Consider the following 22,734-nt stretch of genomic DNA (forward strand, 5'->3'; position numbering starts at 1 on the left):
GTGACAAGCCTCAGTCTTATTTCTGATATTCACATATGTAATATCAGATGGATAAAGTTAATAGTTTCATGAAAATATTAAAACATTGCTGGTTCCATGACATTAGAATTCTAATGTTTTCAGAATGCTTTAAGTTTGCATAAATGCATGACATCTGTAGTTTTATAAGTTCATGACTATAGCAGAAAAAAAGTAATCATTTTGCCAAACCAGTGAAGATTATTCTGAGCTGAAATAATGATTTGACAAATATTTTACAACGATTTCATTTAAAAGATCACAGAACTGGGAGGGGAAAATACAAGACTGAAGTGAACTGTGCTATGATTACTGAAGATATTTATCAATTGACTTTAGAACTGTGAATTTATAAAACTTGAGTATACTTCTAAAACTGTTGTCTTGACAGCCTTACCCAGAATAGTCTTCACAACTCTATTATGTTGTCAAAGCTATCTGTAGCAAATTAATCACAGAAGTGTGTGCGTGTGAAATCCAACCTATAAAGTGATGTGATTCTGACACAAATGAGTAGCATTCACAACCAGTAAATTGGGTCCAAGAAAGTTTTACTAACTGATTTTATGGAAAAATCAAGTGAAGTATCAGTAAGTAGATCTCTTAGGTGTAGTCTACACTAGAAAAGGTTTGCTGGTAAAGCTATACCAGCAAACCCTCCTAGTGTATACACAACTTACACTGGCGAAAATCTGTTTTTGCCACTATAGTTTATATCAAAATAAGCTATATTAGCAAAAGCACTTCTATGCCAGTATAACTGCATCTTCACAAGGGATTTTGCTGGTATAGAAATGTTGCAAAAAAAACCAAAATGCCCTTACCAACACCAGAAAAGATTTCAGTGTAGACCAGACCTTAGAGAATAGGGCTAAAATTGCACATTTGTGCAGGATATATGTTTGTTCTAGTTCTTCCTTTTCCCCACTCTTTAGTTTTCCTTCACTGGAAGGAAAAAAAAAAAAAAGATATGTCTTTATACTAAGTTAGCTACCTCACTGTACATTTTTTAGAGGGGACCAGGCACAGAAGTTTCTACCTCAGCATAGCTAGTTGTAATCAAAGCCCCACTGATTGGGGTTTACCTCAACTAACTACACTGAGGTATAAAACTACTTGTGTCTTGTCTCCACTACAATTTTACATCAAACTTGCTATCTCAATGTGAAACAAGACATATCTTTTTTACAATGAAGACATAGCCTAAGTTTTAGACACCACCCCTCTATATTTCCCCCATAAATTGATGAGTGACACCCTCCCCACTTTGGCCTTTACTCATTAACTCTGTCTCTCACACACACTCTTTTTATTCAAAGAAGACTTGAAAGCCTCCTTAAAAACCACGTATTTCTGTAGATGACATGTTATATTTGCAACTCATTAAAGCCCTGACCCCGCAAACATGTAAACACGTGGGGTGGTTTTACTTATGTGAGGAGCCCCACTGACTTTGAATAGAGTCACTCATGCTTAAGTGCTTGCAAGATCAGGCCCTACTAACGGAAAAGCATCACTTATTTATTGTTCTTCACTGGTTCTTGCTCTCAGACTCAAGATCTAAGTGATCACCATGTGTTGGGTGAGGAAGGAATTTTCCCCGAGGTTAAACTGGCAGTGACAAACTTTTTCACCTTCCTTTGCGGTGTGTGGGTGCAGGTTACTTGCTAGGATTAACTGGGTCTACTGAACAATCACTTTCCTGGCTTTGGGTGTTGATGTACCTCACTCCCACCTATTCTCTGCCTGTGGCACCTAACAGCCTAGTCTCCCGTAGACTGTAATACTTTGGTCATTGGGTTTAGCATGTGGGTGCTGGGTGGCGTTGGCGGCCCGTAATATACAGGAATCAGACCAGATGATCCGGTCAGCCCTTCTGGCACTGAATTCTATGATTGTCTGATTCTGTATTGCTTGGACTCCCAAATCCTTCTGTCCTCTATCAGTGCACTCTCTGTGCTTGGCACAGCCCCCGTGAAGTGGCCCCTTCAATAGGGGAAAATTCTTACAGCTGTTGGGCCTGTTCTGCCCACCAAGTCCAATCTGTGACCTGGCTGTTATCCCTCTCACAAGAACTCGGCTCTTGTCACTGTGGTATCCACCATCCAAAATGACAGCAGACAGTGGGGGGACAGGTGCTCCTGCAAAGTCATTGGCAAGATCAGGCTTCACTGTGTCATGTCTGCGTGTCTTGGAAATGGTGGTGGCTGTGGGTGGGTGAACAGGAGGAAGGCAGCTATGAGCGTGCACACGCGTGTACGAGTAGGGGGGATGATAGCGGTGTGTTGGTCTTGCGGTAGTGGTACCTCTATTTGTGTGTGTGATGGAGGTGGTGGAAGCTAGGGGCTAAGGGACAGGACGCAGGGCAGCTCTGTGTGTGTGCGTGGTACGTGTGTGGGGGGATGACAATACCGATGGGGTAGTGGTGTGTCTGTGTGTGCGTGTGCGCGTCTGTCTGTGTTTTAGGTGGTGGTGGTGGTAGTTGGGGAGATAGGAGGCAGGGCAGCTCTGTGTGTGGAGCAGCGATGACAGCAATGTGTTGGGGTAGCAGTGCGTATCTCCGTGTGTGGGGCGGGGGGGGGAATGAATGAGAGCGGGGTGGTGGGGCAGCTCCGTGTGTGGGGCGGGGGGGGGGAATGAATGAGAGCGGGGTGGTGGGGCAGCTCCGTGTGTGGGGCGGGGGGGGGGAATGAATGAGAGCGGGGTGGTGGGGCAGCTCCGTGTGTGGGGCGAGGGGTGGGGGAATGAATGAGAGCGGGGTGGTGGGGCAGCTCCGTGTGTGGGGCGAGGGGTGGGGGAATGAATGAGAGCGGGGTGGTGGGGCAGCTCCGTGTGTGGGGCGAGGGGTGGGGGAATGAATGAGAGCGGGGTGGTGGGGCAGCTCCGTGTGTGGGGCGAGGGGTGGGGGAATGAATGAGAGCGGGGTGGTGGGGCAGCTCCGTGTGTGGGGCGAGGGGTGGGGGAATGAATGAGAGCGGGGTGGTGGGGCAGCTCCGTGTGTGGGGCGAGGGGTGGGGGAATGAATGAGAGCGGGGTGGTGGGGCAGCTCCGTGTGTGGGGCGAGGGGTGGGGGAATGAATGAGAGCGGGGTGGTGGGGCAGCTCCGTGTGTGGGGCGAGGGGGGGGGAATGAATGAGAGCGGGGTGGTGGGGCAGCTCCGTGTGTGGGGCAGCTCCGTGTGTGGGGCGGGGGGGGAATGAATGAGAGCGGGGTGGTGGGGCAGCTCCGTGTGTGGGGCAGCTCCGTGTGTGGGGCGGGGGGGGAATGAATGAGAGCGGGGTGGTGGGGCAGCTCCGTGTGTGGGGCGGGGGGGGGGAATGAATGAGAGCGGGGTGGTGGGGCACCAGTGCATCTCTCGGTGTGTGCGGGGGGGGATTAGGAGGCAGGGCACCGGGGGTGGGGGCGGGGATGGCAGCAGGGGGTTGGGTGGAAGGCGCGCGAGGGCAGCTGTGTGCGTATTGGGGGCGGGCAGCTGGGCCCCGGCGGGAAGCCGTTACGCCGGTTACCCGTCTCCGCCGCGCGGGCCCGTGGCCGGGGAAGGACGGGCTCAGCCCAGCCCCGGGGTGGTGGCCGCCGGGCGCTATCCCGCGGTCTCGCTCCCGCCGGCCCCGCGCTCACCGAGCGGCCAGCAGCCTCTCCTGGCGCCTCAGCATCTCCTGCAGCTCTTGCAGGCTTCGGCCCCGCAGCTCCCCGCCTTCCCCTGGCGGCGATGACATGCTGCCAGCCGGCCGGGAACAGGCACCTGTCGCTGCAGGGGGTTCCCCAGCGCCGGCTCCGCCAGCGGCTTCCGCCGCACACAGTAGGCCGCCATGTTACCGGAAAGGACGGTACAGCAGCAGGGTCAGACTTTGTTGAAAGGCGGAGCTGTGCGCCGCTGATCCCTGGGCCCTTAGCCGGTCGTCCCGCCCCTCTTTAGATCCCGTTCTTCTACCAAGCGCACACCCAACCCAGGCCGGATGGGTCCCGCCCCCCCATCCGTCACGCCTCCATTTCCGTCCACACACTGTCACCCCACCCCGCTCTATCTCGCGCCCCCATCCCAAACATGCCCAATCCCCCTCCTCTGCCCCTAAACCTCCACCCACCTTCCCACTGCCGGACCACTGACCAGACAACCCCGCTCCATCAACCCCTGCATCCCCCACAGACATTATACCCCCATCAGTCTCCCCCCCCCCAAACGAGTCCCAGGCTCCTCCCTCCGCACAACTGATCACCTCCCGCTCTACATGACCCCTGCTGCATCCCATGCACACAAATATACCAACTCATCACCAAACCTCACGCTCCTCCTCCCTCCATGCCCCCTTATCTCTACCCACAATGACTTTGGGGTCTAATATCCCACGGCCCTGCCAACTGCACTCCCACTTTGCACAGAACGCCGCCCTCACCTTCCAGATAACCGTGTAAACGGTCACACATTAGAATGCAAATGTACTGTTGGTCTCTACCATAGATAAAACTCTGTGGGGCACTGTGTCTTAAAAATAGATGGTGTCAAAGATGATGTTGGAGTTGCGGATACAGACGAACACAGCTGCTACTCTGACCCCAGTTGTGAATGCGATCCTCAGTCACCCAAGTGTGTTGTACCTGTTGAGACCAATGATGCAGCCAGCTTAGAGTCTGCAACGTTTTCTCTAGCGCGATCCTGATGTCTCACTGGATATTAATGCAGTGTTGTAATTCATTAGGGACAAACGCTATTCATTCCTCCCTCCATGACTGTAGGAACAAAGATGTAGAAGAATCAGTGTGGTGGTTTTACTACCCCAAGGGCAGGATTAGGGTGGTTACTCAAGTCTGAATTGTGGGGACTTTTACAAAGTCCCTCCACCTCTCAAATTAGCTCCTGGTAATAGCTGAAAAAGCAAAAACGATGGGAAAGGACAGCATCTATACTCTTCGTTCAGCACCCTTAGCAGCCCGCATGTATCAAAGTGGGAAAGTTGTTCCTTTCGCTCCCCCAACCTTGGTGCTTTTGCGGTTAGAAAGCAGACGCCTACAGCCAGATAGAAAATGTCCTCATTCCTGAAGCCAGGCATTTTGTTAAACTTTCTAGTAGTACTTTAAATAAACAAACAAGAATGACAGAAAGTAGCTGTCTACCACCCCAAAAGCAACATTTATATAATGCTGTCATATTCACTCAATTATTGTGCAGTAGGGCAACCCTTGTAAAGTGACTGGTGTAAAGAACAGATACCAGCATGAGACTCAAAATGGCAATTTTCAAATGCATCTGTATTCCCCCAAAATATTAACACAAGACAACCAGCAAAATAGGAGAAATGCACTCAAGACTACAGGGAGTGGGACTTAAACAGCAGAAACCAGGAAGAAAGGGGTGGGTTAAGAGTAGAAGGAAGGGAATTGAATGAGGATGGTAGGGTGGCACCAGTTTCCTATTTCAAGCTGAGTGGTGCAGATGTTTGAAAAGATCTGTGGCTTGTGAACCACAGGTTGCTGACTTCTGCACTAAATAAATCAAGTGACCCAACTGAAGCAAAGGGCCCTCAGCCCATCAGAGTTCAACTCAAGATGGATCCCCATGTCACACAGTCTGCATTCTTGAATGTGGTTGTTACGTTCATTGGAAGAAGCACATTTTGTAGTAAGCTGGATGAAAGAAATAATAGAGAACAGAAGCAGATACTTGTGTCTGGTGTTCAACGGTCAGTTTACTGAAAAAGTAGTGAGGGTCTAGATTTCTTACTAAAACTGATTTGCACTTTTCACTGGTAAAAAAATCTAGCCCCTTCCATTTGTTTAAATGGACATTATCTTTTAGCTGACCATAGGATCTTACTAGGACTCAAGATTTTTAATTGTCAGGGATTGCTTAAGTAAGGGTAAAGGTGGAGATTACAGGGATTTTTGCAAATTGACATTTTCTATTGACTATTTTTAGTTCGGCCACAAATTTACATTTTGAAAATACAGGTTTTTATAAAATGTAGTGACAATGAATACATTTCTACCTTTTTAAAAAAATTCCCAAATGAGAACAGATTATTTGAAGTAAATAAACATTCCTCTTCACAATGCAAGAGCTAAACCTTGCAACACAAAAGAAACCAAAAGTGAAACTGACCTCATTGACTTTCATTGTCCAAACGGAGAAATGCAAAATCTAAACAAAGAACATAGATGAGACTTATGTCAAACTTGTTTTAAAATATCTTTGTGGGTAATACACAAGGTAAATATAGAACTTCAGACTCTGTTGGTTTGCTTATTTTGTTTTTTCTCAACTGGTTGTTATGAGTGCCATGATATTTATTAAACCCACTCCATCTAGTAGTAATAATAATAAAGCCATTAGCTGAATGGTGGTTCCCAGGTGGCAGATTTGGGTCTTTTAAAGTTTATCCCAATAGAGGCCGCTTGGTCCAAGTACTAGTAAAGAGACATTTCTCAGAGATTGTTAAAACAGTTGTTTTATGAACAGGATGAACTGAAGGCCAATCCCAGAGGGATTGAGAGAGGAAGCATGTTAAAATGACTATCCACCCCTTTGTTTGCTCAGCTGGAAGGTGAATGGAAAGGCTGAGGGCTAGGGGAAATGAGATTAATCAAGTCGGCAGCTACCCATTGGAAAAAAAAATACCATGATCAGGGTGAGAAAAACCCAACTAAGTGACTAGTGAGTGGATTGTCTTAGTGCCTATTGCCCCCAGCCCAGATCATCCCGTCCTACAAAAAATCCTACAGGAGAAGGAAGAAATCTCTGTTTGCCCCATTTCTCCCTGATCATTCAGTCAGGGGAGGCAGGTTTTGCCTCTGACAAATAGGCAAGAATACTCCCCCTCCCCAATTTAGGTGATCCCAGGGAAGCTGTAATAGGCCAAATAAAGGCTCTATTCCCCTGCATCTGCTCTGAATTCTAGCCCCTCCTCTGGCCAACTCCCAAGCCCCAGTAACCCTTTAGACCTATAAGTGGAAGTTTTTTAACTTACTCTTCACACAGCCAGAGGCAGGATGATGCGTATCCCTCAGCTCACCCCCTCCTGCCCTATATCTCCACCTCTTCTCCTTGTGCAAACCACAGAGAAAAATGTGGCAATGTCATGGAAAGAGAATGCCCCCTTTTTCTGTAGGGGAACAGGGAGGCGCACATACAGAGGGTTCTTTTCATGCACAGGTCTATGCAGGATGATCTACAGCTCTATCACTATTATACTTTGAGTTGCTGCTGTGTAACTTCCGTTCAATCATTATTACATGTGCAGAAAGGTAATAGCATTTACAATTTATATTTCTAACTCTGAACTGCAGCACCACCGTGCAACAGTAGGAGAAAAGGTGATGGGAATGAAATCTCATGTTGCAAATTACCAACATGAATCATCAGCGATGATGTGCTGGATACAAAACATGTGAGTTCCCCTATGGCATCACTCATAAGGACAATCACTCAGACTGTGACATTCATCTATCTTTAGCTAGCATCATTAGGAAGAATACTGAGTAGATGATGCCTGTATTAGGATAAGATTTAGAATTCCCTTTATGGTTTAAGTGTGATCAGGAATTTACGTGGAGGTCATCAAGTGATCCACCTATAGAAAAGAATGGGGGTGAATATACATTTCTGGTCAAATTTGATCTTGTCACTTATTCAGCAGAAGCCATTATGGATGCCTAGGCAGTGGAAAGTAGATGCTAATGCTCAAAGGTAGAAGTGGATCTGAAACACCCTCACCCTCCCAACCCCTACCCCTACCTCCCTGCTATGAACTGGCATCCGGAGTCGTGCATTCTCATGCCTTGCCAGCTGAGAGTACAGAGAACTGTTTTGCAGGAAGGAAACCCCCCAAACAGCCCTGTTTCGAAGACAAGTAGATCTCATCAGACAGAACGTGGTCAGCCTAATACAATCTAGGGACTTTGGCCACTTCTTTTTCTACTGGGGTTCAGAAGTAACATTTAAATTGCACATCAGTAGGGTTGCCGATTTTGATATGATGAAATCTCCAGGAATACATCCAATGACAATCTTTAATTAAAGATTAATCTTTATTTCCTGGAGACTCCAGGCCAATCCTAGAGGGCTGGCAACCCTACACATCAATAGTATTTTCACAGCTTGTCTTGAAGAACATTCTCTTTGTATTAGAGCATGTTTTGCCTCCACATTAGAGGGGAATATTTCTTCCAGTCACCAACTGTTTTCTTGAACACTTTGTTCAGCACTCATATAAGGTGCTTATTATTTCACAGGATTGGTCCCTTTGTTTCTTATTATAGTAGATTTTACTATGCTCCCCACTTTGGATATTGTCCCAACAGAGGGTGCTATTAATAACAGCTGACTGAAGGCGACAGTCTGTTTTCTGTCATGTCTGAAGTCAAATGCAATTTATTCCTCAATAGTATGAGAACAGTTGCTATGCAATTCAGTGTTATTTGTATGGCAAATATCTTGGAACCTACAAGAAGATCCAATTATAAGAAGAGCAGCAGAGAAGAAAATCCACTCTTCTGATAAATAAAATAGAATAAATGAGGTGACAGATGAGACAAGGATAGGAGAGAGGAATATTGCTCTTTATATAGGGAGATTAGGCTTTCAAGTAATTAGGCAATGTATCCAAAAGTATACTGTTTGACATATTATACAAGTCACTGGGGACATTCTGATAGAGATAGACGTTTGCATGTGTGAATTTTTAATACTTCTGGAAGGTACCAGAATGAAGCTCTCCATCCAAAGGATAGAAATAGGAAAAAGGCCACAGGATTAAAGCCGGTCAATGTTTTTCAACTAAAAAGTTTTATTGGAAAAATGTGGATGCATCAAAATTTTTGATTTACCAACTGGGAAGTTCTAAAAAAAATGAAAATCTTAATTTAAATTGATATTTCAAAGCAAAACTAAAAATGTTAAATTTTGACTGGAAATGCCATTGACTTTTGGGTTTTGGAAACAAAAATTTCAGTTTTCCATTTTTTATTTTTTTCCTGGTATCTCCTACTTAAAAAAAAATAAAATAGATGTTTCCATTCTCTGCCCCTCCACCCACTAGTGGTGTGTGTTCCTGCACTGATGATGGTGATATCTCCAGCACAGCCTATGGGTTTAGTAAAGGGCCAAATCCTACACTCCTAAGTTTCTACACTTTTTAACCTGCTCATCCACTCATAAAAACCCCCAATGTCAAAACCTCTCCAGCACATCAAAGATCTTCAACCTATCCTGAAGGACGATCCCTCACTCTCACAGATCTTGGGAGACAGGCCAGTCCTTGCTTACAGACAGAACCTGAAGCAAATACTCACTAGCAACCACACACCACACAACAAAGCCACTAACCGAGGAACCTATCCTTGCAACAAAGCCCATTGCCAACTCTGTCCACATATCTATTCAGGGGACACCATCATAGGACCTAATCATATTGGGCACACTATCAGAGACTCGTTCACCTGCACATCTACCAATGTGATATATGCCATCATGTGCCAGCAATGCCCTTCTGCCATGTACATTGGCCAAACCGGACAGTCTCTAGGTAAAAGAATAAATGAATCAGACGTCGAGAATTATAACATTCAAAAACCAGTCGGAGAACACTTCAATCTCTCTGGTCACTCAATTACAGACCTAAAAGTTGCAATTCTTCAACAAAAAAGTTTAAAAAAACAGACTCCAAAGAGAAACTGCTGAATTGGAATTAATTTGCAAACTGGACACCATTAAATTAGGCTTGAATAAAGACTGGGAGTGGATGTGTCATTACACAAAGTAAAACTATTTCCCCAAGCTTATTTCTTCCCCCTACTGTTACTCACACCTTCTTATCAACTGTTGGAAATGGGCCATCCTGATTATCACTACAAAAGGTTTTTTTTCTCCTGATGATAATAGCTCACCTTAACTGATCACTCTCGTTATAATGGGTATGGCAACACCCATTTTTTCATGTTCTCTGTGTATATATCTTCCTACTGTATTTTCCACTGCATGCATCTGATGAAGTGGGTTTTAGCCCACGAAAGCTTATGCTCAAATAAATTTGTTAGTCTCTAAGGTGTCACAAGTAGTCCTATTCTTTTTAAGATTTTAGTAGTGCATTGTGGCAATGTACAGGAAAACCAGAGTCCACGTCTGAGAGGCACACCAAAGCTATCAAAATTGCGCATACAAAAGGACATCTAAGACGGTATTAGCTAAGATATAACACTTTACAGAACTCATCTTAAGAAACCAAACTAATAATACTGCTCATCATTGATTAGTCACTGGTTCTAATCTTTGCTATTGCTTGCATATTTATAAGGCTCTTTGGATGCAACATATTATTTGCTTCATTTAAAATATGTTTTTAGAAGACAATATACACTCAATGTGTGTGATGAATAATGGAAATTTAAGTTATAAAAAATGGGCCAATTTATTCTAGTGGTATAACTCCAGTGAGGTCAATGGAGCATCGTCCCTGATGTACTTGGGATCTGTCTTAATCTGTCCTTGGTTTAGACAACAGAATGGATAGTCATTTTTAGAACAGTTTTTTTGTGTTTGTTTGAGGGACAAGGGACCATTATGCCAGTTATTTTGTATACAAAACAAGTTCTCTTTTCTTTAAGAGCCTCATCTATTTGATACTTAGCTCAAAGAGCAGTTTTCAGTCTTAAACAAGGGAGTGATTTCCTGTTCTCAAGAGTGTATCTGCCAAAGGAAACAGTAACAAGAAATTCCAAGAGCCAAACAAATCACTTTCAAATTAATACATGTTTTGCACCTAGAAGGGTTTGTAGGATAAGTTGTTTCTATGATTTTTATGGTAAGCTTATGTTATATTCAAATTAGTGTTGAGACACTAGAGTATAAAAATTCCTATAAAATACACAATATTTATTGCTGTTTATCCTTTTCAAATCCTACATACCATAGATATTAAAATGTACAATGTAACTATTATTTATACAGTGTATATGCAAACTGAATCCCCAAGTGCTTTCTTGATTTACATACAAGACAGCTAACAACATGGTTTAAATTACAAAAGAATATGTGCTACAAACACTGTATTGTGATCTAAATAAAGTGATATAGTTTACTCTTACATACTCGATGCACTTTATAGGACCTAGCTACATGGATCTCATTGACTATTTCCTAATTTCCAGTGTTGTAGGACACATTTATCCAAACCAGCGTTGACAAACAGGATATTGAAATATGAAAACAATTTTTACAGTTTGACTTACATTCATATACTCAAAGGCAGAAGGACCCACTTATCACCTAGTTTGACCTCCTGACAGTGGAACTATGCTGATTTACACCAGCTCATGATCTGACCCTAAATCTTTAGCTGATCTCTGAGTAACAAACTTTTTTCCCCGTCTCCCTCCTTCTCCACCTTCATCATCAAGACCACACAGTACCCATCAATCAAGTTTGAACAAAATTCAATTATAAAATCCTTGTCTGTTTTTAGTCAGTGATTTCTATGCAGCATATCAGATATCAAGATGTCCTTTAACTAGGACTGAAGAAACTGTGTACTTCTCATTTAGTTTAGAAATTAATCCATATTTCAAATTATTCTATAAATTATATTTTTAAGAGGAAACTTCTACAAGGAAGACCCAAGACTCAGTTGCTCTGAAGCAAGCCCAGTGCAGTTTCACAGTCAGAGTGGTTGATTTTTTTGCTTTACTCAGAGTTAATGAGGCCTGTATGACATTTTCAGAAGAGATTCCATTGAACCCTTTGAAAGCATAATGAATTTCCTTTTGATATTTATAATAAAATACTGCCCAACATTTCCCCCATTTTCTCACAATCTCCAAGCAAATGCCATTTGCTGAGAAACTCCCCAAAATGACTCTTGTTTCTCAACCTTTGCCTGTGTAACTTCATTGGGCTCCATTATGACTTAGGGGGGAAAAAGGTTAACATCTTTTGTAACCATGCACCTTTCCCCCATCTTTTAATTCAGTCTTCATCCAGCCACCTGAAGTTTAAAGATTGCTCCCATATAATAAACCAGCCTCATCACATGATCAAACTGCTTGTGGAGCCATCTTGCCATGTAAGAGGTCAAGAGGTGCTTGTGTAATGGACTGTGACTGCGTACCCATGAGGACACCAGAATCACAAGTGCGGTTCAATTAAAAAATCCTCAACATCAAGAGCAGAAGCATCTATCCCTTGAACAAAGCAAAAACATAATGAGGGCCTATCAACGCTTGAAACACTACAGCGACATAGCTGCAGCGCTGTAGTATTTCAGTGTAGGCACTACCTGTGCGGATGGGAGGGGTTCTCCCATAGGCGATCCACTTCCCTGAGAGTAACTAGGTTGATGGAAGAATTCCATCGGCCTAGCACGGTCTACACTGGGGTTAGGTCGAATTAAATACATCTCATATGTCTACACTACGGAATAAGGTCGAATTTATAGAAGTCGTTTTTTTAGAAATCGGTTTTATATATTCGAGTGTTTGTGTCCTCACAGAAAATGCTCTAAGTGCATTAAGTGCATTAACTCGGCGGAGCGCTCCCACAGTACCGAGGCTAGAGTCGACTTCCGGAGCGTTGCACTGTGGGTAGCTATCCCACAGTTCCTGCAGTCTCCGCTGCCCATTGGAATTCTGGGTTGAGATCCCAATGCCTGACGGGGCTAAAACATTGTTGCGGGTGGTTCTGGGTGCATATCATCAGGCCTCCGTTCCCTCCCTCCCTCCGTGAAAGCAAGGGCAGACAATCGTTTCACGCCTTTTTTCCTGAGTTACCTGTGCAGACGCCATACCATGGCAAGCATGGAGCCTGCTCAGGTAACCGTCACCCTATGACTCCTGGGTGCTGGCAGACGCGGTACGGCATTGCTACACAGTAGCAGCAACCCCTTGCCTTGTGGCAGCAGACGGTACAGTACGACTGGTAGCCGTCATCGTCATGTCAGAGGTGCTCCTGGCCACGTCGGCTGGGAGCACCTGGGCAGACATGGGCGCAGGGACTAAATTTGGAGTAACTTGACCAGGTCATTCTCTTTAGTCCTGCAGTCAGTCCTATTGAACCGTCTTATGGTGAGCAGGCAGGCGATACGGATTGCTAGCAGTCGTACTGTACCATCTTCTGCCGAGCAGCCATGAGATGTGGATGGCATGCAGTCCTTCTGCACTGTATGCTGCCAGCCAAAGATGTAAAAGATAGATGGAGTGGATCAAAACAAGAAATAAACCAGATTTGTTCTGTATTCATTTGCTTCCCCCCCTCCCCTGTCTAGGGGACTCATTCCTCTAGGTCACTCTGCAGTCACTCACAGAGAAGGTGCAGCGAGGTAAATCTAGCCATGTATCAGAGGCCAGGCTAACCTCCTTGTTCCAATAAGAACAATAACTTAGGTGTACCATTTCTTATTGGAACCCTCCGTGAAGTCCTGCCTGAAATACTCCTTGATGTAAAGCCACCCCCTTTGTTGATTTTAGCTCCCTGAAGCCAACCCTGTAAGCTGTGTCGTCAGTCGCCCCTCCCTCCGTCAGAGCAACGGCAGACAATCGTTCCGTGCCTTTTTTCTGTGCGGATGCCATACCAACGCAAGCATGGAGGCTGCTCAGCTCACTTTGGCAATTAGGAGCACATTAAACACCACACGCATTATCCAGCAGTATATGCAGCACCGGAGCCTGGCAAAGCGATACCGGGCGAGGAGGCGACGTCAGCGCGGTCACGTGAGTGATCAGGACATGGACACAGATTTCTCTGAAAGCATGGGCCCTGCCAATGCATGCATCATGGTGCTAATGGGGCAGGTTCATGCTGTGGAACGCCGATTCTGGGCTCGGGAAACAAGCACAGAGTGGTGGGACCGCATAGCGTTGCGGGTCTGGGACGATTCCCAGTGGCTGCAAAACTTTCGCATGCGTAAGGGCACTTTCACGGAACTTTGTGACTTGCTTTCCCCTGCCCTGAAGCGCATGAATACCAAGATGAGAGCAGCCCTCATAGTTGAGAAGCGAGTGGCGATAGCCCTGTGGAAGCTTGCAACGTCAGACAGCTACCGGTCAGTTGGGAATCAATTTGGAGTGGGCAAATCTACTGTTGGAGCTGCTGTGATGCAAGTAGCCCACGCAATCAAAGATCTGCTGATATCAAGGGTAGTGACCCTGGGAAATGTGCAGGTCATAGTGGATGGCTTTGCTGCAATGGGATTCCCTAACTGTGGTGGGGCCATAGACGGAACCCATATCCCTATCTTGGCACCGGAGCACCAAGCCGCCGAGTACATAAACTGCAAGGGGTACTTTTCGATAGTGCTGCAAGCTCTGGTGGATCACAAGGGACGTTTCACCAACATCAACGTGGGATGGCCGGGAAAGGTACATGACGCTCGCATCTTCAGGAACTCTGGTCTGTTTCAAAAGCTGCAGGAAGGGACTTTATTCCCAGACCAGAAAATAACTGTTGGGGATGTTGAAATGCCTATATGTATCCTTGGGGACCCAGCCTACCCCTAAATGCTATGGCTCATGAAGCCGTACACAGGCAGCCTGGACAGTAGTCAGGAGCTGTTCAACTACAGGCTGAGCAAGTGCAGAATGGTGATAGAATGTGCATTTGGACGTTTAAAGGCGCGCTGGCGCAGTTTACTGACTCGCTTAGACCTCAGCGAAACCAATATTCCCACTGTTATTACTGCTTGCTGTGTGCTCCACAATATCTGACAGAGTAAGGGGGAGACGTTTATGGTGGGGTGGGAGGTTGAGGCAAATCGCCTGGCTGCTGGTTACACTCAGCCAGACACCAGGGCGGTTAGAAGAGCACAGGAGGGCACGGTACGCATCAGAGAAGCTTTGAAAACCAGTTTCATGACTGGCCAGGCTACGGTGTGAAAGTTCTGTTTGTTTCTCCTTGATGAAACCCCCCGCCCCTTGGTTCACTCTACTTCCCTGTAAGCTAACCACCCGCCTTTCCTCCCGTCAATCACCGCTTGCAGAGGCAATAATGTCATTGTTGCTTCACATTCATGCATTCTTTATTCATTCATCACACAAATAGGGGGATGACTACCAAGGTAGCCCAGGAGGGGTGATGGAGGAGGGAAGGAAAATGCCACACAGCACTTTAAAAGTTTACAACTTTAAAATTTATTGAATGACAGCTTCTTTTTTTTGGGCAATCCTCTGTGGTGGGGTGGCTGGTTGGCCGGAGGCCCCCCCACCGCGTTCTTGGGCATCTGGGTGTGGAGGCTATGGAACTCGGGGAGGAGGGCGGTTGGTTACAGAGGGGCTGCAGTGGGAGTCTGTGCTCCAGCTGCCTTTGCTGCAGCTCAACCATACACTGGAGCATACTGGTTTGGTCCGCCAGCAGCCTCAGCATTGAATCCTGCCTCCTCTCATCACACTGCCGCCACATTTGAGCTTCAGCCCTCTCTTCAGCCCGCCACTTACTCTCTTCAGCCCGCCACCTCTCCTCCCGGTCATTTTGTGCTTTCCTGCACTCTGACATTATTTGCCTCCAAGCATTCATCTGTGCTCTGTCAGTGTGGGAGGACAGCATGAGCTCGGAGAAAACATTTCATCGCGAGTGCGTTTTTTTTTTTTCTTTCTAAGCTTCACTAGCCTCTGGGAAGGAGAAGATCCTGTGATCATTGAAACACATGCAGCTGGTGGAGAAAAAAAAAAAAAAGGGACAGTGGTATTTAAAAAGACACATTTTATAAAACAGTGGCTACACACTCTCAGGGTAATTCTTGCTGTTAACATTACATACATAGCACATGTGCTTTCGTTACAAGGTCGCATTTTGCCTCCCCCCACCGCGTGGCTACCCCCTCAACCCTCCCCCCTCCCTGTGGCTAACAGCAGGGAACATTTCTGTTTAGCCACAGGCAAACAGCCCAGCAGGAATGGGCTCCTCTGAGTGTCCCCTGAAGAAAAGCACTCTATTTCAACCAGGTGACCATGAATTATATCTCACGCTCCTGAGGATAACACAGAGAGATAAAGAACGGATGTTGTTTGAATGCCAGCAAACATACACTGCAATGCTTTGTTCTACAATGATTCCCGAGTACGTGTTACTGGCCTGGAGTGGTAAAGTGTCCTACCATTAAGGACACAATAAGGTTGCCCTCCCCAGAAACCTTTTGCAAAGGCTTTAGGAGTACATCTAGGAGAACCGCGAATGCCAGGGCAAAGTAATCCTTTCACATGCTTGCTTTTAAACCATGTATAGTATTTTAAAAGGTACACTCACCAGAGGTCCTTTCTCCGCCTGCTGGGTCCAGGAGGCAGCCTTGGGTGGGTTCGGGGGGTACTGGCTCCAGGTCCAGGGTGAGAAACAGTTCCTGGCTGTCGGGAAAACCGGTTTCTCCGCTTCCTTGCTGTGAGCTATCTACAACCTCATCATCATCATCTTCGTCCCCAAAACCTGCTTCCATATTGCCTCCATCTCCATTGAAGGAGTCAAACAACACAGCTGGGGTAGTGGTGGCTGAACCCCCTAAAATGGCATGCAGCTCATCATAGAAGCGGCATGTTTGGGGCTCTGACCCGGAGCGGCCGTTCGCCTCTCTGGTTTTCTGGTAGGCTTGCCTCAGCTCCTTCAGTTTCACGCGGCACTGCTTCAGGTCCCTGTTATGGCCTCTGTCCTTCATCCCCTGGGAGATTTTGACAAAGGTTTTGGCATTTCGAAAACTGGAACGGAGTTCTGATAGCACGGATTCCTCTCCCCAAACAGCGATCAGATCCCGTATCTCCCGTTCGGTCCATGCTGGAGCTCTTTTGTGATTCTGGGAGTCCATCATGGTCACCTGTGCTGATGAGCTCTGGATGGTCACCTGCAACTTGCCACGCTGGCCAAACAGGAAATGAGATTTAAAAGTTCGCGGTTCTTTTCCTATCTACCTGGCCAGTGCATCTGAGTTGAGAGTGCTGTCCAGAGCGGTCACAATGGAGCACTCTGGGATAGCTCTTGGAGGCCAATACCATCGAATTGTGTCCACAGTACCCCAAATTCGAGCCGGCAACGTCGATTTAAGCGCTAATCCACTTGTCAGGGGTGGAGTAAGGAAATCGATTTTAAGAGCCCTTTCAGTCGAAATAAAGGGCTTCATTGTGTGGACGGGTGCAGGTTTACATCGATTTAACGCTGCTAAATTCGACCTAAAGTCCTAGTGTAGACCAGGGCTCAGGGGTGTGGATTTTTCATACCCCTGAGTGACTTGGCTGGGTCGACATAACTTTTTAGTGTAAATCAGGCTAAGTTATGAAATAGTCTGAATGATTGCTATCAGCCGCTAGAGGGAGTCATGATCACATGCACTAGGCAAGCATACCATATATGCATTTTTCAGAGTAACAGCCGTGTTAGTCTGTATTCGCAAAAAGAAAAGGAGTACTTGTGGCACCTTAGAGACTAACCAATTTATTTGAGCATGAGCTTTCGTGAGCTACAGCTCACTTCATCGGATGTATGCATGTATACATGCATGTATGCATACATCCGATGAAGTGAGCTGTAGCTCACGAAAGCTCATGCTCAAATAAATTGGTTAGTCTCTAAGGTGCCACAAGTACTCCTTTTCTTTTTGCATATATGCATTGGGTATAGAAAAATCAACCACCATTAGAAGAGTTCTGTGTAGCTCGAAAGCTTGTCTTTCACGAACTGAAGTTGGTCCAGTTTAAGATATTATCTTACCCACCTTTTCTCTCACCATCATCTCTGGCACATATTAATGTTTTTGAAGATCCTGCCAATAGTTTCATTTCTCATTTATAATTCTGATAAATTTCAAACTGGCTGTAAGATGGTAGAAGCCCAGTTCAGCCAGCTTAGTTTTTCAGAAACCACCAGGGCACCAAGTCTCAGGCACCACAGTGTAATTCAAGGAAAGATCCTCCACACAAGATTAAAACAACAGTTACCACTGATCTCAGGGTGTGAGTAGTTTCAGTGTACTTGCTACCTGGTCACATGACAATTCCTCTGGTTTGCAGTATAAATATAGCTCCTCATTTCAGGGGTCTATAGAAAGTAACCCATTTTAATAAAAAGTAGGGGGGCTTGTCCTCAGGCCCTTTGCCAGTGGAGTGATTTCTATGCCTTTTCACTACGAGAAACAGATTTATCCCTTCACTGGCATTAATGTAGAATCAGTATTTTAGGATTTTTTTTTAAAACAAACATTTAAGAGCTACTTCTATGGTAGCACAGATTAAAATAAAACACTTTAGATAAGCAGATATTATACAGATCTCCATCCAACTGTATTTGAAGTAATTTATACATTCCTTGATTTTTTTTTTGTGTGGTGGGGGAGGAAACAAACACTTACTTTGAATTTTGAAGATAGTATAATAATACTGAACTTTGCTTTTTAGAAAATGAACACTTTCAGTGTTCAGAAGCTGAAGTCCAGGTTCACTAGGCCCTACCTCTGCAGATTCACACACACAGTGAGATCTACTGTGTATATGAACTTGCAGAATTGGTGCCTAAGTTGATATTCCATTCCATTGCTTTGGTCTCTTCGAACAATTATTGTTTCTGCAAGTGTTCCAAACTATCCTCACCAATGCAGACACTTGTGATTCCATACTGCAAAATGTGCTATTTTATTTGCCAGTTACAAAGTGCAATTTCAAGACAAACTTCTCTAACAAGCATCCAAAAACATGAAAAACTTGGGAGTAAGCAAGGCATTTATTACATGTAGATTATTGATAATTTTAATTAAAAACACGACCTCTTACTTTGTTTCTACAGCTGGTGCCAAAGTTTAAAATCTTGGGTTAAGGTTGGGGAACACATTCATTTTGTGAAACCCTGAGGCATGCCTATTGTCGTCCAGTAATAATATGAAATGCTGGAGCAACATTAAGTAACAGTACATTTTTAAAAATAAAACGCAGCTGTGACTATAATATAAAGTTACTCTGTTTAAAAACTAATTTTAATAAAACCATAAGAAAACATTAAAAATAAAATTAGCATTGTTTTTTAAATTCTGGGATTATAAACAGAGTGTGAAAAATCATCTCTGTATTAAAATACTCGCAGGTAGAGCAGATGGAGTAATTTCTGCTGGTACATGGAAGCTGGGCATGAGATGTTAAGCCAAATTTTGAAGAAATGGTCTTCTGAATCAGAATCCAAAATCACATAATAGAATAATGCAGCTACTGCCTTTGAAGGCAAAATTCTGCTCTGTAGTTATCATTCCTGTTTCTGGGGCAAAATGGACCAAGAACAAATCCAAATCCAAATGTAGGGCCTTGACTACAAGACTTGGTCCTGATTCTACAAACATTTATCACTGAATATAATTGCTTACAGCTAACTGTAGTAGAAACGGAGGTCTCAATCCAACAAAGCAGTGAAGCTTTAGTGCTTACTCCTGAGAGTAGTAAGCAATACGTTCATTAGCAAGTGTTTGTAGGATCAAGTTCTTTGATAGTTACCCAAGGTACACAACTCCGCTGTAAACATTCTGCAAAAGAATGTTGGATACTGGTGAATCTTTTTTGGGCAAACAGAGCCCTTAGGACTGTAACAGGTGACCCATCCAAGAAGAAAAGAGATGGCTTGCAAATCAACACCCTTTTGCAGGAGAATTATAGATTTTACACCTAATTATATTAGATTGAAAATAAAATAAATTACAGCTTCATCTTACAAAAAGATTTACAACACACAATCAGAAAAACTATACAACTGTACAACAGTCTCTCCTTCAGTGTGTTTGAAATATGTAAAATTGCACTATACAGCTTCCTCTCAAGAAGCAATACAGATTGCATTTTCAATCTGCTCTTCTTCCAAAACCCCATGCAAAACACTAATGTCAGTAGCAACTTCAGATATGGAGCTACTAAAAAGTTGCACACAGAAAATGTTGAGCAAGACTCTCTGCGGCTGGTCTTCTCTGTGGCTGCTTAGCTTAATTCTTATCAGACGTCAAGCTGCACAAGGCACTTGCTTATTTGTAAGGAATGCATTGACTTGCGTGTTTAAGATGTATTATTCTTCACACTAAACTCCAGGACTCTCTTGAATGGGGTGTACGTCCTCACAGGTCTTGAAGTTTCAGGAGACCTTCTGCTGTCGATGTTTGTACTGCTAAGAGATGGAAAGACATTTTAACTGTCAAAGTCTGTGGGGTTCAACTTGTTTTGCTTGACATGTCAATTTGGGCAGCTAGACACAAGTTCTTTGCAGTGAAGTTTATGTACTGAAGGTTCTTTTTGATACTAGCTCTAGAAGCTGTAATGCACATTAGATACACCCCAGATGTCTTTTTAAATGTCAAGAAGAACTCTTGGTAATCTTATGCCAGATAATAGCAAGTTTGGGATGTGAGCATCAACAAATCACATATTAGAATACCAACACAGGTGCTCTAATTTAGCATGCTGAAGTCTCCCTAAAGCCATAAAAACTAGTGACATGGAATTAAAAAATAAAATTGACTGTAAAAACGTAGTTTCATGAAAACTAAACCAGGTAGATGTCACAGATAAATTTAAAGAATGGGAGAAATCTGAAAGCTATGCAAAGGCTGCTTTGAGATCTAAAGGGGCCCCAAGAAGCACCACAAAGAAGGGTTTGTTAGCTTCATAGTGCCATTAAATTACACTCTAGGCTCAAAGTTGCCAAACAAGCTGAAAAACGGACATGGTAGTTTTTATATTATGAGGGCAAATTATATTATACAAGATAGTTTACTGATTTCATGTGCCTACTTGCATTCCTCAAAATTAAATATTTACTTTGCAGGGCTGTTAAAATGGATTATTGTACCGCTGGGCATTTTAAAAATGGCAACGCTATTGGGCTTTATGGTTCATGGACAATTACTACTTTTTATTTTAAGTGAGTTTTGAGCAAGTTCTATCCCCCTCCTGATGCAAGTGCACGGAGCCTTGGTTACAGAAGAACTAACATGGTTCCAGTGGAGCATGTAAGAGAGAGAGAGTGTAGCCCATCCAAATGGGCTGTGAAGACACCCTTCCCCTCAAAGAAAATAAAGCAGTTTAGATGCAGGCTCAGGAGATAAAACAAAACTAAGCAGATCCAGTGGCCAATCCCCATGCAGGGCTGGGGGCATGTACAAGAACTACGGCAGCCTTAAAAGGAGCTCTACTGCCACTACTCAACCTTCAGAAGGAGTTGCCACTTTTTCCTCCCACCCCTGAAGCTTGCATTGGTCAGGCTTGTAACAGGATTCACCTAGCTACATGCATATAGTCCAACAGTTAATATGTTAATAGTTATATTGTAATAGCTTTCAGAGGAGCTCTTACTGCAAACAGTGATCAACAATACGTTATTTCCTATATTAGGTTCCTGTAGTATCTCAAATAATATCTAGCAATTTTAAGCTAACACTGACTTTTTAAAATAGTGATGGACCATGTATGTTACGAATACACAACATTAGCCTAATCTGAATTATGGAGCAGCCAAATTCCAGCACTGCCTAACATACTGGATACTTTACGCAACCCAACTGAAGTGCTAAAGTTCTGCAGCTATGTTCTGCTGCACTCACAGTAGGAAAACTTGTGACCTATAGGAAAAATAGTGTTCAAGAACAGTTATTTGATATCCCCCCAAAAGGTGGAACTCTAGGGGGCCTAGGTTTAACTCCCTGCTCATTTCACCCTTTTGTAGTTAAATACTCCAGGAGCCTCTACCATGCTCCATCATTTAAAGGAAAGAGACATGTTTGTTGTAGGTGTCAGAAATTAAGTCAATGGTAAATACCATTTCTATGCTACACACCACTCTGTATGCCATGAAGAAAAAGATCATTAAATAAAAGTACATTAGCCATTAGGCTGCAGATAAGTTCTTGAGAAATTACTGTTGGTAGATATAAGTGCTGTTGTTCCAAATCCATATTCTGGATAGATTTATTGACAGTGATTTTCTGTGGAGAACCTTTCCAGTAAATTATCTGAAGCTCTGAATACCTGGATGGAAGATCACATCCTACTCCGATCTCTCTTGTTTCTACATTAGTCCTTGACTGGGTTTCCATTAAGTAGTCCAACCTGTCTTGTAATTCTTTATTCTGGAAAAGAAGGATTTTCTTCATGACCTTTCAAGTTGTATTTTCCGAGAAGACAAATATGTTTTAATGATTTTAGCTCATTAACATTGTATTTTCTCTTTTAAATTAATAAAGTCCAGCATAAGGCTTTCTTCATCAACATTCCAAAATTATTATTTAGAATACACAAAAATTTTGGAAAATAAAGTTACTGTGACCGTAAAAACACAAGTCAATCAATGCCCTACATACAGAATGCTAGATTTTTTAAATGTCTCTATAGTGTAAATGCATAACTATGTTACAGAAGTTCAACATGAATGTGAAGATTATTTGTTTATTACATGCATTCATGATGATCCTGATGTTAGAGATATTTCTGTTTCCATATTCAAGACCAGTTACTACATACAGTGAATTTACATACAGAAAACATCAGACAGCATAGCTCCAACTCTAACAGTTCTCGTAAATCACATCAAATCAATTTTAACCCTTAAAAGAGTAAAGCTAATTTAAGTCCTTACCTCACATTCTAGGAAAGAGATTTTTTCTAGAAGCTGCATTATAAACAATTCCTTTTGCTTGATCTTTTTCTTTAGTATTTCGATCTATGAATGAAAAAAAAAATCAGGAATATCTTAAGGCAAAGACGTTAAAAAAAAAAAGAAGAAACAAAAGACTATTCCACAAA

At 43.8% G+C, this 22,734-nt stretch overlaps 1 protein-coding gene across 1 annotated transcript in view; it reads right to left on the reverse strand.

The window, feature by feature from the left end:
• Positions 1 to 22,734, reverse strand: part of LOC311526906 (myocardial zonula adherens protein-like) — a 90,895-nt gene that overhangs the window by 4,676 nt on the left and 63,485 nt on the right. The window contains exons 11-14 of the mRNA XM_084640373.1: positions 22,568 to 22,651; positions 21,961 to 22,061; positions 20,002 to 20,104; positions 3,637 to 3,830 (exon numbers count right to left, since the gene is read on the reverse strand). Of these exons, the coding sequence (XP_084496499.1) occupies positions 3,637 to 3,830; positions 20,002 to 20,104; positions 21,961 to 22,061; positions 22,568 to 22,651 (482 nt within the window). The remainder of the gene's footprint in view (positions 1 to 3,636; positions 3,831 to 20,001; positions 20,105 to 21,960; positions 22,062 to 22,567; positions 22,652 to 22,734) is intronic.

The sequence above is a fragment of the Lepidochelys olivacea genome, assembly GCF_965140295.1.
Source record: "Lepidochelys olivacea isolate rLepOli2 genome assembly, chromosome: 10".
NCBI classification, from domain to species: Eukaryota; Metazoa; Chordata; order Testudines; family Cheloniidae; genus Lepidochelys; species Lepidochelys olivacea.